This window comes from Vulpes lagopus, chromosome 21 (genome assembly GCF_018345385.1).
Source record: "Vulpes lagopus strain Blue_001 chromosome 21, ASM1834538v1, whole genome shotgun sequence".
NCBI classification, from domain to species: domain Eukaryota; kingdom Metazoa; phylum Chordata; class Mammalia; order Carnivora; family Canidae; genus Vulpes; species Vulpes lagopus.
In genome coordinates, this window is record NC_054844.1 from 29,597,240 (window position 1) to 29,610,757 (window position 13,518).

Below are 13,518 nucleotides of genomic sequence, written 5' to 3' on the forward strand. Positions count from 1 at the left end.
TACTTAATTGCTTGCATTTTTAAAATAGGCACATATCTTTTCTTAAAAAAACCTGCAGTTGTGGTTCCTTAATAAAACCATCCAAAACAATGATTTTCCATTTATCTAGCTTCTGGTTAAGAGTGACAAGTATGGGATGAGAAGTCACATTGTTAAGCCATTTCGTATTAAGAGAAAAAAAGAGTATCGATATTATAATTACCCAGGTGAGCCAAAAAAATTTAAGATGCAATGTATCAAAGCCAGAACTCACTCAACGTAGGCAAACAAAGAAAAAAATAAACATTAAGTATAGTAAATGCAAAAAATCCCCTTGATTCTGCTAAGGCCATTTCCTGCTCAATTGAAGAATTAAATGTTTATTTATATATAAAAAAAGTAAAGAGTGGGCTACATTTGCATCTTCCCAAGAGTTAGAGGACGGTAGAACGTGAGAGCAACAGCATTCCTGCCCTATAGGCATGTGCATAATGCATTGAGTGCAGTTACCTCCATCAGCATTGTTTTAAAGATGGAGTCAACATTTCCTTTGGGAAAAGAAAAAAAAAAAGCCAAAGGATAATATACTTGATTAAAGTGCAGCACAAAGTTCACAAACGACAATGAGGAGAACACTTTGATAATTTTCTGAGTGCCTGTGGCAAGGTTTCTTTTAGATTCACTGAAAAATTTCCAGGCTCTCTCTATATTTATAATGGGCATGAAACCATTGTATGAAACCGCCTGTGCAATATTGTGCTGCCGGCTGGCTTTGGCAATGACATTATTAAAACATAACCACAGACTTCAGTATCTTTGGTGCTGAAACCAAACAAGAGTTTGTGTATAATTTTAGTGGAAATTTGTGAAAACCTGAATATTGAGTTGAAATTTGTGAAAAACTGAATTTTGAGTTGTCAGGAATGACTAATTTATAGAGCATTAGGAAGCATGATTGATTTTGGAATTCTCTTCCTATTAACTCATTTTACAGTTCTTTACTTGATTCACATTTATCAGACATTTCTATGTATAAAGCAAATGAACAGAACATTATTTGATAGCGTAACAGTTATCTTTGTCAGTACAGATTCAAAAGAGGGATCACATATTTCATTGTATTCATTTTAAAATCCTCTATGCCAAATTTGTTTTTAATTTAAGGAATATTTTATTTAAATTTAACTTAGTTAACATATAGGATATTATTAGTTTCAGGGGGAGAATTTAGTGATTCATCAGTCTTATATAACATCCAGTGCTCATTACATCAAGTGCCCTCCTTAATGCCCATCACCCAGTTACCCCATTCCCCCACCCACTGCTCTTCCAGCACTCCTCAATTTGTTCTTTATAGTTAAGAGTCTCTTATAGTTTGCTTAACTGTTTTTATCTTATTTTTCCTTCCCTTCCCTCCGTTTTTTTTTGTTTCTTAAATTCCACATATGAGATCATATAATTGTCTTTCTCTGATGGACTTATTTCACTTAGTACAATACACTCTAGTTCCATCTGTATCATTGCAAGTGCATGCCGAATTCAATATATATTCAGTGACTCCTCTTTTTTGTCTTTTTTGCATGTCCATCCATTTTTTTCTAGTGCAGTGAGGACCAAACCTCTAAAGTGAGGACCGCTGTATGTATATTTTCAATGGTTTGGAAGAGCAGTGCTTAAGCAGGCCACACACAGAGCACTCCCACTTTCTTGACTGCATAACGGAAGTCTGAGAAACATCAGGTATGTTATCTACCTTGTTAATTACAGTTGAGTCTAAAATTTCTCTTCTGTAGTAATTAAAACAAGCAAAAAAAAATGTTGGAAATTAAGAAAAATCCTATTTGAGACCCGAGAACAAAGCCTATCCTGGTGCTTCGGTGCAAGGGCCAGGCAAGTCTCTTTATCACATTTTGTTCCTTGGTCACATTTTCAGTTCATCATTGTAGAAAATGAGATAGTTCCACTGCATTTGTATTTTCAGTATGTATTCATGACATCGAGACACATTTGCTGACTCACCAATTTCATTCTGCAGAGAAAGATTCCGAGACAAATTTCTCAGCAGGGAGACTGCCGTCTTTTTCACGCTTGGATCACCAACATGCAGCATCTTGCGGGTGTGCTGAAGGCCATTTTCTTTCTGGACAACTGTCTGAGCTACTGATGTCGGCATCTGTTGCATGAAACATGTCTTATCAATACTATTGCACCTGACTTCATGCTAATATTAAATTTCTGTAGGTTACTAGAGACTGAGAAAGATGTTTTGAAAACTAGGGCTGTGATGAACCTACTCTGAAGATATTTCCTTTATATTCTTATGTTTTCATGTCTACCTTCAGTTCAGGTCATGATCCTGGGGTTCTGGGATCAGGCTCTGCTTTGGGGGCTCCCTGCTCAGTGAGGAGCCTGCTTCTCCTTCTCCCTCAGCCCCTCTCCCTGCTCATGCTCTCTCTCTCAAATAAATAAATACAATACAATAAATGAATTCTTTTTATTATTTTTTAAAAAAGATTTTGTTTATTCATGAGAGACACACAGAGAGGCAGAGGGAGAAACAGGCTTCCTGTGGGGAGCCTGATGCGGGACTCTATCCCAGGACCTGAGGACCATGACCTGAGCCAAAGGCAGATGCTCAATCACTGAGCCACGCAGGTGCCCTAATAAATGAATTCTTAATATGTTTTCAATTTTATTACAGGATAAAAACAGCTTATTTGGTGTTTTAATTTTTATTATTATTTATTTATTTAAAGATTTTATTTATTTATTTGAAAGAGAGAGCAAGAAAGACCACAGGTTGGGGGAGGAGCTGAGGGAGATAGAGAAGCCGACTCCCCACCGAGCAGGCAGCCAGGTTCAGGGCTTACATTCAGGACCTTGGGATCATGACCTGAGCCAAAGGCAGACACTTAACGGACTAAACCACCCAGGTGCCCTTATTTGGTATTTTAAATTAGTTAATTAGTTGATTAATTAATTTTTTAAAAATATTTTATTTATTTACTCATGAGAGACACAGAGAGAGAGAGAGAGAGAGAAGCAGAGACACAAGCAGAAGGAGAAGCAGGCTCTATGCAGAGAGCCCAACATGAGACTCGATCCCGGGTCTCCAGGAGCATGCCCTGAGCTGAAGGTGGCCTAAACTGCTGAGCCACCTGGGCTGCCCTATTTGGTATTTTTAAATAGAATATTGGATTTGGGTTATTGACTATATTTTTGCATGGTTATAAATAAAATGGGCCTGTCCTTTTTTTTCCCTTCCTCTTTATTCACATTTTTAAACTCAGCACTGTGGAAAGAATATAAGGGTGATATTTTAGAATCAAACTCTAGCGTCATGCAATTAGTTGCATAATGTTTTCACTTTTTCTATTTCCTTGAACTATTTGTTTAATACAAGAATAATCCCAACTTTGTGGGCCTGGTGGAATCTAGCTATAAAGACAACTGAACTGAGAAAAAATTTAAAGGGAGATGTCTTTAATATTTCAGCATATATGCTAGCTGTTGCCTTGGTCACCTTCTTGTTCACATTTCGGCATTTTATATATTTTAACAAACTTACTTGTTTCTAAAAAGCCAGCTTATTCTAAAGGAGATATTGGGCTTTTAAAGAAAAGAATGTATGGCTATTTAGATTACTCTAATTTTATGCTCTCAATCAGAGGCTGTATGTGCAAATCTTATTTGGAATTAGGTTGGCCACATACTTTCAGGGGGTCTGAGTACTGACCAGAACCTTCCTAGCAATAGTAAATCTCTAATACTGGGGTCTCGGCTTGTGTCTACAACTTTATAGATTTTTTTTAAAGATTTCATTTATCTGTTTATGAGACATACAGAGAGAGGCAGAGACAGAAGCAGGCTCTCTCAAGGGAGCCTGATGTGGAATTTGATACCAGGACCCCATGATCATGACCTGAGCCAAAGCTCAACCACTGAGCAACTAAGGTGCCCCACAACTTTATAGATTTGTATCTGAAGCTAACTTGAGGCCACCTGCCAGAAATGCCTATAATTCTTGACCATTCTTCAGGGTGTCTATCTTCTCTGTTTATCTAAACACTGCTTATTTGCCCCTCCCTCCTGCAGACTGCTCTCCTTACATTTTCCACTATCTTTTTAGAACAGGGGTTCTTAATAGAGGGTCCAGGATAGGTTTCTGGGATGGGACAGGAGGTCCTTAAAACTATTTTTGTGTTGGGGCACTTGGCTAGCTAGTTGGTGAGCCTATGGTCTTAATCTCGAGGTTGTGAGTTCAAGCCCCCCATTGGGTGTGGAGATTACATAAAAATAAAAAAGATAATAAAACAAAACAAAACAAAGCCTATTTTTGTATTTATGACAAACTTTCTCAGGGCAAGCATTTATAATTTCTATTAGATACTCAGTGTCCATGTTTCCAAAGTTTAATAATCACTACTTCAGAATGTTTTATTATAAAGAAGTTATACTTTGTCTTTCACTAATTTGCAGAGCACTCCATTAAACTATTTGCTCCACTCAGAAGAATCCTTCCTCTGTAGCCACACAGAGAGGAGGCTATTTATTCTCTACCACTCCTGTGACTTGGGCACAAAGGTAGGTTAGCATTCCTTTCTCTCCCCAATAGCCCATCTAGATAATGTCTTCTTCCCTCACATGCAAAAATTCTGCTCTTCTGAGTCACTGTTATCCAGCTCTATCACTGCCAGAGAGTTTTGTCATCTGAAGGCCTACTGGTTCTTTCCCAACATTCACTGGAGGCTCAGGGCCTGGCTCCTGGCTCAGAGCCTTCTCCACCTCCTATTCACTATAGATGACCACATTAATTCCATCATAGCTCCTCAATGTCACTGACCTTCATCTCTCCCAGATATCAGCCATTCACTTCCATGGTCATCCAGAATCTGTATTCACCGCAAAATGCTTGGATTCCGAAAACCTAAACTCCAATGTTAGACTCTGAACATAATTTCCTGTTCTCTTTGCTCTCCCCCCTCACTCCCACCATATTTCTTCTTCAGCTTCTTTAGCTTCAGTGCTTTCCTCTCAACCTCTACTCCCCACACCTCAAGCTGTTAGTCATCTCCTGCCTTTCCTTTCTTATTTAGATTAGGGTATACAGGAGCCAACACATCAAAAACTGTCTTTCAAGACCCTTAACTCTCATCATTCCAGCTTCTTTCCACCTACCCATTAAAACTGCAAAACTAATTTTATACTTGGCCACTAAATACTTACTGCTAGACTAAATACTGCATTTGTGGATTGATATTTCTGCAAATTTATAGTCTCCAGTCTTCACTAAGAACCAAATGTCGCCAGTCAACATACTGTCTTTTAAAATGCCTATTGGAGATTCAAAGCCTTATGCCAGAATGATCCTCCTAAAATTTAATCTAATTATGTTCACCTCACATTTAAGCCCTGTAATGACTCTCCATTGTCTCCAGGATGATGTTCAATTGTCTTCATATGGGCTGGCATCTACTTTCCTCTCTTTCCTTATCATTAGTTCCTAATTCGTGAGGCTACCAATATACTAAACTGCTATCTCTCCTATTAGAACATAAGTTCCTTTAAAGGAGGACATGGATCTTATCCATCTCTTTTTCCCTCCTCAGGGCCTTCTATGATGCCCAGAACATGAGAGGTCCTATGTAAATGTTTACTGAACTGAATTATATGAATAAAATGTTATCAAGTTTTCCTAAAGATTTAGTATCATCTCAGGAGATGATCTTTTGATTGTTAACTTGATGAGTTTTTTTAATATTTCCTAGACCCTAACCTTTGTTACATACATATGTTGCAAACATTTATTTCTACTCTGTGATTTGCCTTTTTACTGTCTTAATAAATGTCTTCTGAAAACATAACAGCCTAAGTTATTATTTTAATGTAGTCAATTTATAAAATATGTACTTTATAGTAGAACTTTTTGTGTCCACTTTAAAAATATCTTCCTCTCTTCCAGGTCATGAAGATATTCTTCCATAAGCTTTACTGTTTTGTCTTTCTTATTTAAATCTCATTGCTGTTAGAACTTGTTTTCTAGTAAGGTGTGAGGGTAAGGGATATGTTTTGTTTTCTTCCAACAGATATTAATTAAATTAAATAGTTTTAAAGTGTTTTAGAAATTTGAAAAGTGCTTATTTCAATGACTTTTAACTTTGATTATGTGATGTTTAACTTATTTCTATTGATATATAACTGACACATAACTAAACTAATACAATTAGTTTTAGGTGTAAAACGTAATGATTTGATATACCTATATACTGCAAAATACTTGTCACAATAAGTTTAGTTAATATCCATCACTTATGATCACAATTTTTTTTCTTCTTGTGATAATTTTTTAAATTTATTTTTTATTTTTTTGTGATGATAATTTTTAAGATCTACTCTTCCAGCAACTTTCAAATATATAATATAGTATTGTTAACTATAGTCACCATTCTGTGCATTATATCTTTAGGACTTATTTTTATTTAAAGATTTTATTTATTTATTTATTCATGAGAGACAGAGTGACAGAGAGAGAGAGAGAGAGAGAGAGAGAGAGGCAGAGACACAGGCAGAGGGAGAAGCAGGCTCCATGCAGGGAGCCTGATGCGGGACTCAATCTCGGGACACCAGGATCACACCCTAAGCCAATGGCAGGTGCTAAACTGCTGAGCCAACCAAGGATCGCCTGGACTTATTTATCTTATAATTGAAAGTTTGTACCTTAAATCTTTTTTTTCTTTTTGGTACCTTAATCTTTTAATTTATAATGTACTTTTAGTTCATACTGTACTTAGAGAGTTTGCTAACTGGGTAAATTTTATTAATCCTTTCTCTTTCCTATTTATTATTAGAAAGACCACTATAGGGGGATCCCTGGGTGGCGCAGCGGTTTGGCGCCTGCCTTTGGCCCAGGGCGCGATCCTGGAGACCCGGGATCGAATCCCACATCAGGCTCCCGGTGCATGGAGCCTGCTTCTCCCTCCGCCTGTGTCTCTGCCTCTCTCTCTCTCTGTGACTATCATAAATAAAAAATAAAAAATAAAAAAAATAAAAAAAATAAAAAAAAGAAAGACCACTATATCTGGACCAATAAAGTTTATTTTTTTATTTTTTATTTTTTTTAAAGGATTTTATTTATTCATGAGAGAGACACACACACACACAGAGAGGCAGAGACACAGGCAGAGGGAGAAGTAGGCTCCATGCAGGGAGCCCGATGCGGGACTCGATCCCGGGTCTCCAGGATCACACCCTGGGCCAAAGGCAGGCGCTAAACCGCTGAGCCACCCAGAGATCCCCCCAATAAAGTTTATTAATGTAGGTATACTGATTAGAAATTAGTGTAGTAATTTTATACTTAAATGACATAACCTATCTTTTAGGAAGCTATTCATTTTAGTTTAGGTTCTTTCCCATTTCAGGCACATGGCCATCAACTGCTCAGCACTCTCATTATGAACACCAGGTTAATGCACTGGGTATTTTCTGAAACTATTTTAAATGCCTTGCTTTTCACATTTTCCTATTAAATGAGTCTTCTCAGAAATTATAAAAACAAATATTTTTTATCATACCATTTAAGTATAACAAAATTAGGAAAAGTAATAATTAGAAAGGATATTTTAATAAAAAGCATCTTGTAATTTAAAAGAACACATTCTTGTTCCATGGTGCTAATGATTTTATTCTATAAATCTCTAGTCAAATTAAACTCTAACAACTTTGAGTATAGATTAATACTAGTTCAGTGTAGGCCTCCTTTTAGGGGACCAGACTGGTCTAATGTTAGATAGGATTTTCAATGCCTTGACACAATTAGGATAATTATGAAGATATCTCCAATGCTTGGATTCCTTTTGGACTTGGAACCTTCTAGTACTTTAAATTTCTGTTTGTTTATCCCAGTTAGATTATTACTGCTATTTACTTAGCACTAGGCTAGTACCTGCTATATAGTAGGTGCTCAAAAAATGAATGAATTATTAATTGCTTATTAATTTTGTCCTATTTTGTCTTATTAACTGCCATGTACTCAGCACTAGGCTAGTACCTGCTATATAGTAGGTGCTCAAACAATGAATAGAGGAACTTAAGATCTAAGTTAATAAACTACATATTCAGAACTTAAGTGGCACAAATATTTCTGTATCCATCCTCAGGAATATGGAAAAATCTCTGGACTGTTTGTATGCCATGAGAGATCTTGGAATGGAAGAGGCTAAAATCCAGGCTTAAAGGGTTAGCTCATATTGAACCATACTCAGGGCACAGTGAACTCAGATATCCACACACACACACACACACATGCATACCAAGTTAATTCCTAACATTTTCTTTTAAGTTGGCTGATGGTTAACAAGAGGGCTTCCACAGTTTGGGAAAGTGAAAGGAATGGTTTTGGGAAACTAGCATGGGAAAATGGGAAGGTAAGATGTCTGTGCATCATTCAAGGCTCCCTGGCAGTTTTCTTGTTTCTTCCTCTTTGTGTACAAGTAAATTTTGCAGAAAATCAAAGAGATTATAAGTTTGGTCATATATATGCATTTTTAAGATTTTATTTTTAAGTAATCTGAACACCCAACGTGGGGTTCAACTTACAACCCCAAGATCAAGAGTCACATGCTCTACTCAAACTGAGCCAGCTGGGTGCCTTAAGTTTGGTCATATTTTTTACCACAGTGCTAAGATAAGAGACATACTGGTTTCAGTATTTCACAATTTTGTTCAAAACAGCAACCTTCTGTGTAAACACATTAAAGAATGAACATGGCTTCTCAATTAAAGAATAAATAATATTTTTGTTATCCATAAGAGTACTCTTCTCTATGGGGATGGATAATTGGAAACTGGACATATACTGACACACTATTTTGTGTGTGGGGGGATTAATTCTAATAATTTCATGATCAAGACAAAGGATACAACCTTAGTTCAAATAACTAAATATTTATGGAATCTCTAACCATGTAGCAATGTGCAAAATACATAGGGAAGGGAATAAGCCTTTACTGTTTTATGTATTTTGACTTAGCTGGTATAAAGGAAGTGCATCAGGAAGAGAAGCAGCTCTTTATTTTGTAGGTAAATTTCTGGGACGTAAAAGCACAGATGTCCTTTCCAACTCCAGACACAGCAGACATGTGTTGTTTTTGCCTGACCAGCACTTATTTTTCCTTCTGGTAATGAGCCGCTCCTTCAGCACTTCAGACCACAGAGTACAAGTGGCAGTGACCCCTGCCTGCTCAAACCCACACCCCTGAAATTCACAGGTGGGCACGTTACCCAGATCTGGCCAGTCAGAACATCACAGGCTCCTAGCCTCAGGTACTTATTCAGATATGGGCAAGTGAGACTCATTCCTTGAGTTCCAAATGGAGCTATTGAGAAAACTGTTTGTTTGTTTGTTTGCTTTTTTCCTGTGAGGACATTGGGCTAGATAAAATGCAAGTCTGAAATCATCAGTGACCTTTGCTATCATATGAAAAGAGCCTTTTAGAATAAAAAAGGGGAAGAGAGAACCCAGAGATAGAGTTATCATCACAATTGCTGGGGTACCTATCTGCCATGACAGAAATTAGACCTACCTTGACTTTTCAGTTAAATGAGCCAAGAAATTCCTCTTTTTTTTGCCCTGGCCAGTTTAGGTAGGATTCTGAGACTTATTAACTGAGAGAGCTCTAATGTAAATATCTAGGAGTCTTTCACTCACCACCTGACTTGGCTCTGTAGAAATTGAAGCTGAAAGTCCTAGAAAGCTGGAACTCTTGCTGGCAATTACTGAGAACTGTCTTGACTGAAGGGAGAATACTTCTGTTCTTATTTCACTGTCTCATCTCTGAATCTAATGTAGGTATGTCCTACAATGTCATTCTTTTTAAAAAGCAGAAAAACAGCGGTGATACTCACTGGTCCACTTCCTGCAGTGAGATTCTGTAGAGCTCCCAAAGATGCTTCTTGAGTGTAGTTTCGGACACTCTTGGCAATTAAGGACAAGTACATCCGTATCACGATGGAATGCCACAGCCATTCCACACCCTTTGGGTTGCTCTTTTCTTCTGGCATTGGCATGTCCTGATATTGCTAACCACATAAACAAAGAAATCCAGAATTAATGCCTTCAGGTGACTTCTACAATTCCACACGCAAACTAAGGGACCAGAGATACCATCTAGTCTAGAGACTGGTAATTTGCATAATAACAAGCCCCAGAAATGGAAAAACAAATGTGTATGATTTCCAACCAGTTAACTTTTAGCTCACAACGACTATTTTTCCTTAACAACACCCCGGAGGCTCCCCAACTTTACATGTCATAGTGAGAAAAACTCGAAAATTAAGCATGAGCTGTACTAGAATAGTTTTCAGGCTGCTGTTAAGCTAAAAGCTAAGTTAGTCACAACCACTGTGAAGATAAGAAAAACAGGCCTCTTCCCTCAGTCTTGTGAAGTTGACTAGGATGACATCAGGGTTCTAAGTTTAGAAGTTGCTCTCCAAGTGTACCATGATAGTCTGAGGAATAGGGGGGTTACATTCTTCCAGTTTTCATGAAATGCCAGTATAGACAGTATTCCTTCAGATGGATGTACTTTTAGGCCAAACACCAGGTTGCTTTTAATGTTAAATAATTTATACATCATTGGCTATGCTGTATTAAGCTCATTTTCTTTTTTTTTTTTTTTTAGAAAAAACCTTTTTTAAAAGATTTTATTTATTCATGAGAGGCATAGAGAGAGAGAGAGAGAGAGAGAGAGAGAGAAAGACACCGGCAGAGGGAGAAGAAGGTCTGATGTGGGACTCGATCCCAGGTCCCCAGGATCACACCCTGGGCTGAAGGCGGCGCTAAACCGCTGGGCCACGGGGGCTGCCCTAAGCTCATTTCCTAACTTATTAAGCATACAGCAGTATGATATAGTGGCTAACAATGCAAATCTGGAGCCAGACTGCCTGGGATTGAATTCCATCCCCTCGACTAATTTTTTGGATTTTTCTGGGAAAATTAACTAACCTTTCTGTACTTCTGCTTCCTTGTCAATAAATGAGGATATTAATAATACACACCTCATACAGTTGATGTAAAGATTAAAACAACTTTAAATTGTGCCTGACATTTACTAAGTACTCAGAAATACACACATACACACTTTTTCTTCCAAAGTCCTCCCAATAGGGATCCCTGGGTGGCGCAGTGGTTTGGCGCCTGTCTTTGGCCAGGGCGCGATCCTGGAGACCTGGGATCGAATCCCACGTCAGGCTCCCAGTGCATGGAGCCTGCTTCTCCCTCTGCCTATGCCTCTGCCTCTCTCTCTCTCTCTGTGTGACTAACATAAGTAAATAAAAAAAAAATTAAAAAAAAAAGAAAAAGAAACAAAGTCCTCCCAATATACCTCTTTTATTTTCCTACTTCGACTGCCAAAACACCCAATACTTTTGTTGTTGTCAGTCTGGATAGTCCGGTTTTGAATATAGATACTCTGGGAGTATCTATCTGGGAGCTCTGCCTCCAGCTGGTAGGAGAGGTTATGAAGAATGCACACACAGTTCTCTGTTGCCTGAGAAAACAGGACATGAATATTAGTCACATACATATAGACATCTCTTTGTAGGTATGCTATCCACAGGATTTACTACCTTCAAACCTTACAGTTTACTGGATGCAGTAGGAGGTACTTGGACTGTGTTCGGGGGAGTGGAATGAGTATGGCTAGATCATGAATGGTCAGGAGCGCACTGCTAAGTAGAGGCTGAATTTCTTAAACCACTAGAGAGCCTTTCTAATTTACTTTTGAGAGTGTGTTCAGATAATTCTGTATTTTAAGATACATAATTTAGTAGCCACAAGGAACTGGGAAACAGAATTGTTTGTAGGACTGGTTAGGAGGCTATTGAAAGAAAGGCTATATGAAAGATGCATCAGTAGCAGCATGAGGGAGGAGTGGACCAAATAGGGAGCATTTTGAGGTGGAATGCACATGGTTTGCTGCCTGATGGATACAGGATGTGAGGGAAGGAAGGCAGTCAGAGATTACTCAGATTTCTGCTTTCATTTGATGGGTGATGATAATTATTAAGAAAGACTATTCAGAGAAGGAGCAAGTTTGGGAACAAGGGAAGAGATGACTTTAAGTTCATTATTGCACATAGAGTGCTTGAGCTCCTTTCAAATATCTACATAGAGTTGTTAAATAGGTAGTTATAAATTTGGGTCTGGAAAGTAGATAGAAAAATGGGGCTAGGTAGATTTTAATATTTCTAAGCATGGATGGGAAATCTTAAGCTTAGCAAATGAGTTAATGAATCAAACCCAAATAGCTACTTCCAGAATACTCTGCAGTGTCTTAGTAAGACAAAGTAAGTAACTCAAATGAGAGATATTTAACACAGGAATCACCTTGTCATCTGGCTGGTAGTCTGCAATGGTTCCTCTGACATAATGGACCAGTGAGTCGATCAGTCCATCACACCTTCTCATCACTTTCCTCCCATCAGGGCCCGCCGAACTCATGTTTCTATCAGGAAAAACAAACAAACATAAGACTTGAGCTCTGTTATCCAACAGGCCTTTGTTTCAAAGCTTTATTTGATTGATGCTTCTTCCAAGGGTTTGGAAAACTGACAAATCTATAAAAGCGTGGCAGACATGTCCTGGGTCAATTCATTATCAATTGTCCAGTGGTCATCAAATCTGGACACAACCACTAACTACATTCATATAATAATATGTCACCATGTCAATAACGGCTTTCCGTCTACCTCACTCCAAGCACCAAGCCCACAGCGTCATTTACTTAATTCGCAATCTATTTTTGAGAGGGTAGAAATGAAGCAAACACCTTGCAACTAAAAGAACAAATGGCATAGTCGACATAGCAGGATACTATATGTCTAAGTCCCAATCTGTTCTGTGTCTTAACTCTAAGTAACTTAAAGTGACTTAAATTCTCTGGACCTTAGTTCCCTCATTTGTGAAGACATGATGTTGGACTCTATTATTTTGGGGTTTTGTAGCTTTCAGTGTTAAACAATTATTGACAAATGTCAAACCAGATGTTCTAAAATGTGATGATTCTATAATTAAAATGGCAGAGAGATGTGACAAAAATGTGAAGTTCTACAGTGTGTAAGACCTAGGTCAAAAGCATGACCTATAAATATCTTTGCACTTAGTCTATTTCTAATTTTGTGAGGCCATGACACCTTTCTATAAACAGTGACTATATCTACAAGTAGAGGTTGCTTCTTTATAGAGAACTGAAACTTATCAAATACAGCAAAGTAATTTATTTTGGGATCAAATTTCAAATTCAGATCATGTTTATATTCTAGCATTACTATTATTACCACGTTCCTTTGGATTAAGATTTTGTCAGCATTAACATTAAAAATTTTTTCCCCCAAAATGTTAATACCTCTGTTAACAAAAATGGTAAAAGAACAGCACCTTCAGATTTTTAGAATTTTGAGAACCACCCTTACTTATTCCCTTCTGTTAACTTTAATTGCAAAGAACTATAAAATTTATCAGACCAGTTTTTTTTTTCTTTT

At 37.6% G+C, this 13,518-nt stretch overlaps 1 protein-coding gene across 1 annotated transcript in view; it reads right to left on the minus strand.

Moving 5' to 3' along the window:
- Nucleotides 1-13,518, minus strand: part of PKP2 (plakophilin 2) — an 88,329-nt gene that overhangs the window by 9,403 nt on the left and 65,408 nt on the right. Inside the window, exons 7-10 of the mRNA XM_041736437.1 lie at nucleotides 12,365-12,482; nucleotides 11,361-11,525; nucleotides 9,883-10,056; nucleotides 1,999-2,152 (exon numbers count right to left, since the gene is read on the minus strand). Coding sequence (XP_041592371.1) covers nucleotides 1,999-2,152; nucleotides 9,883-10,056; nucleotides 11,361-11,525; nucleotides 12,365-12,482 — 611 coding nt within the window. The remainder of the gene's footprint in view (nucleotides 1-1,998; nucleotides 2,153-9,882; nucleotides 10,057-11,360; nucleotides 11,526-12,364; nucleotides 12,483-13,518) is intronic.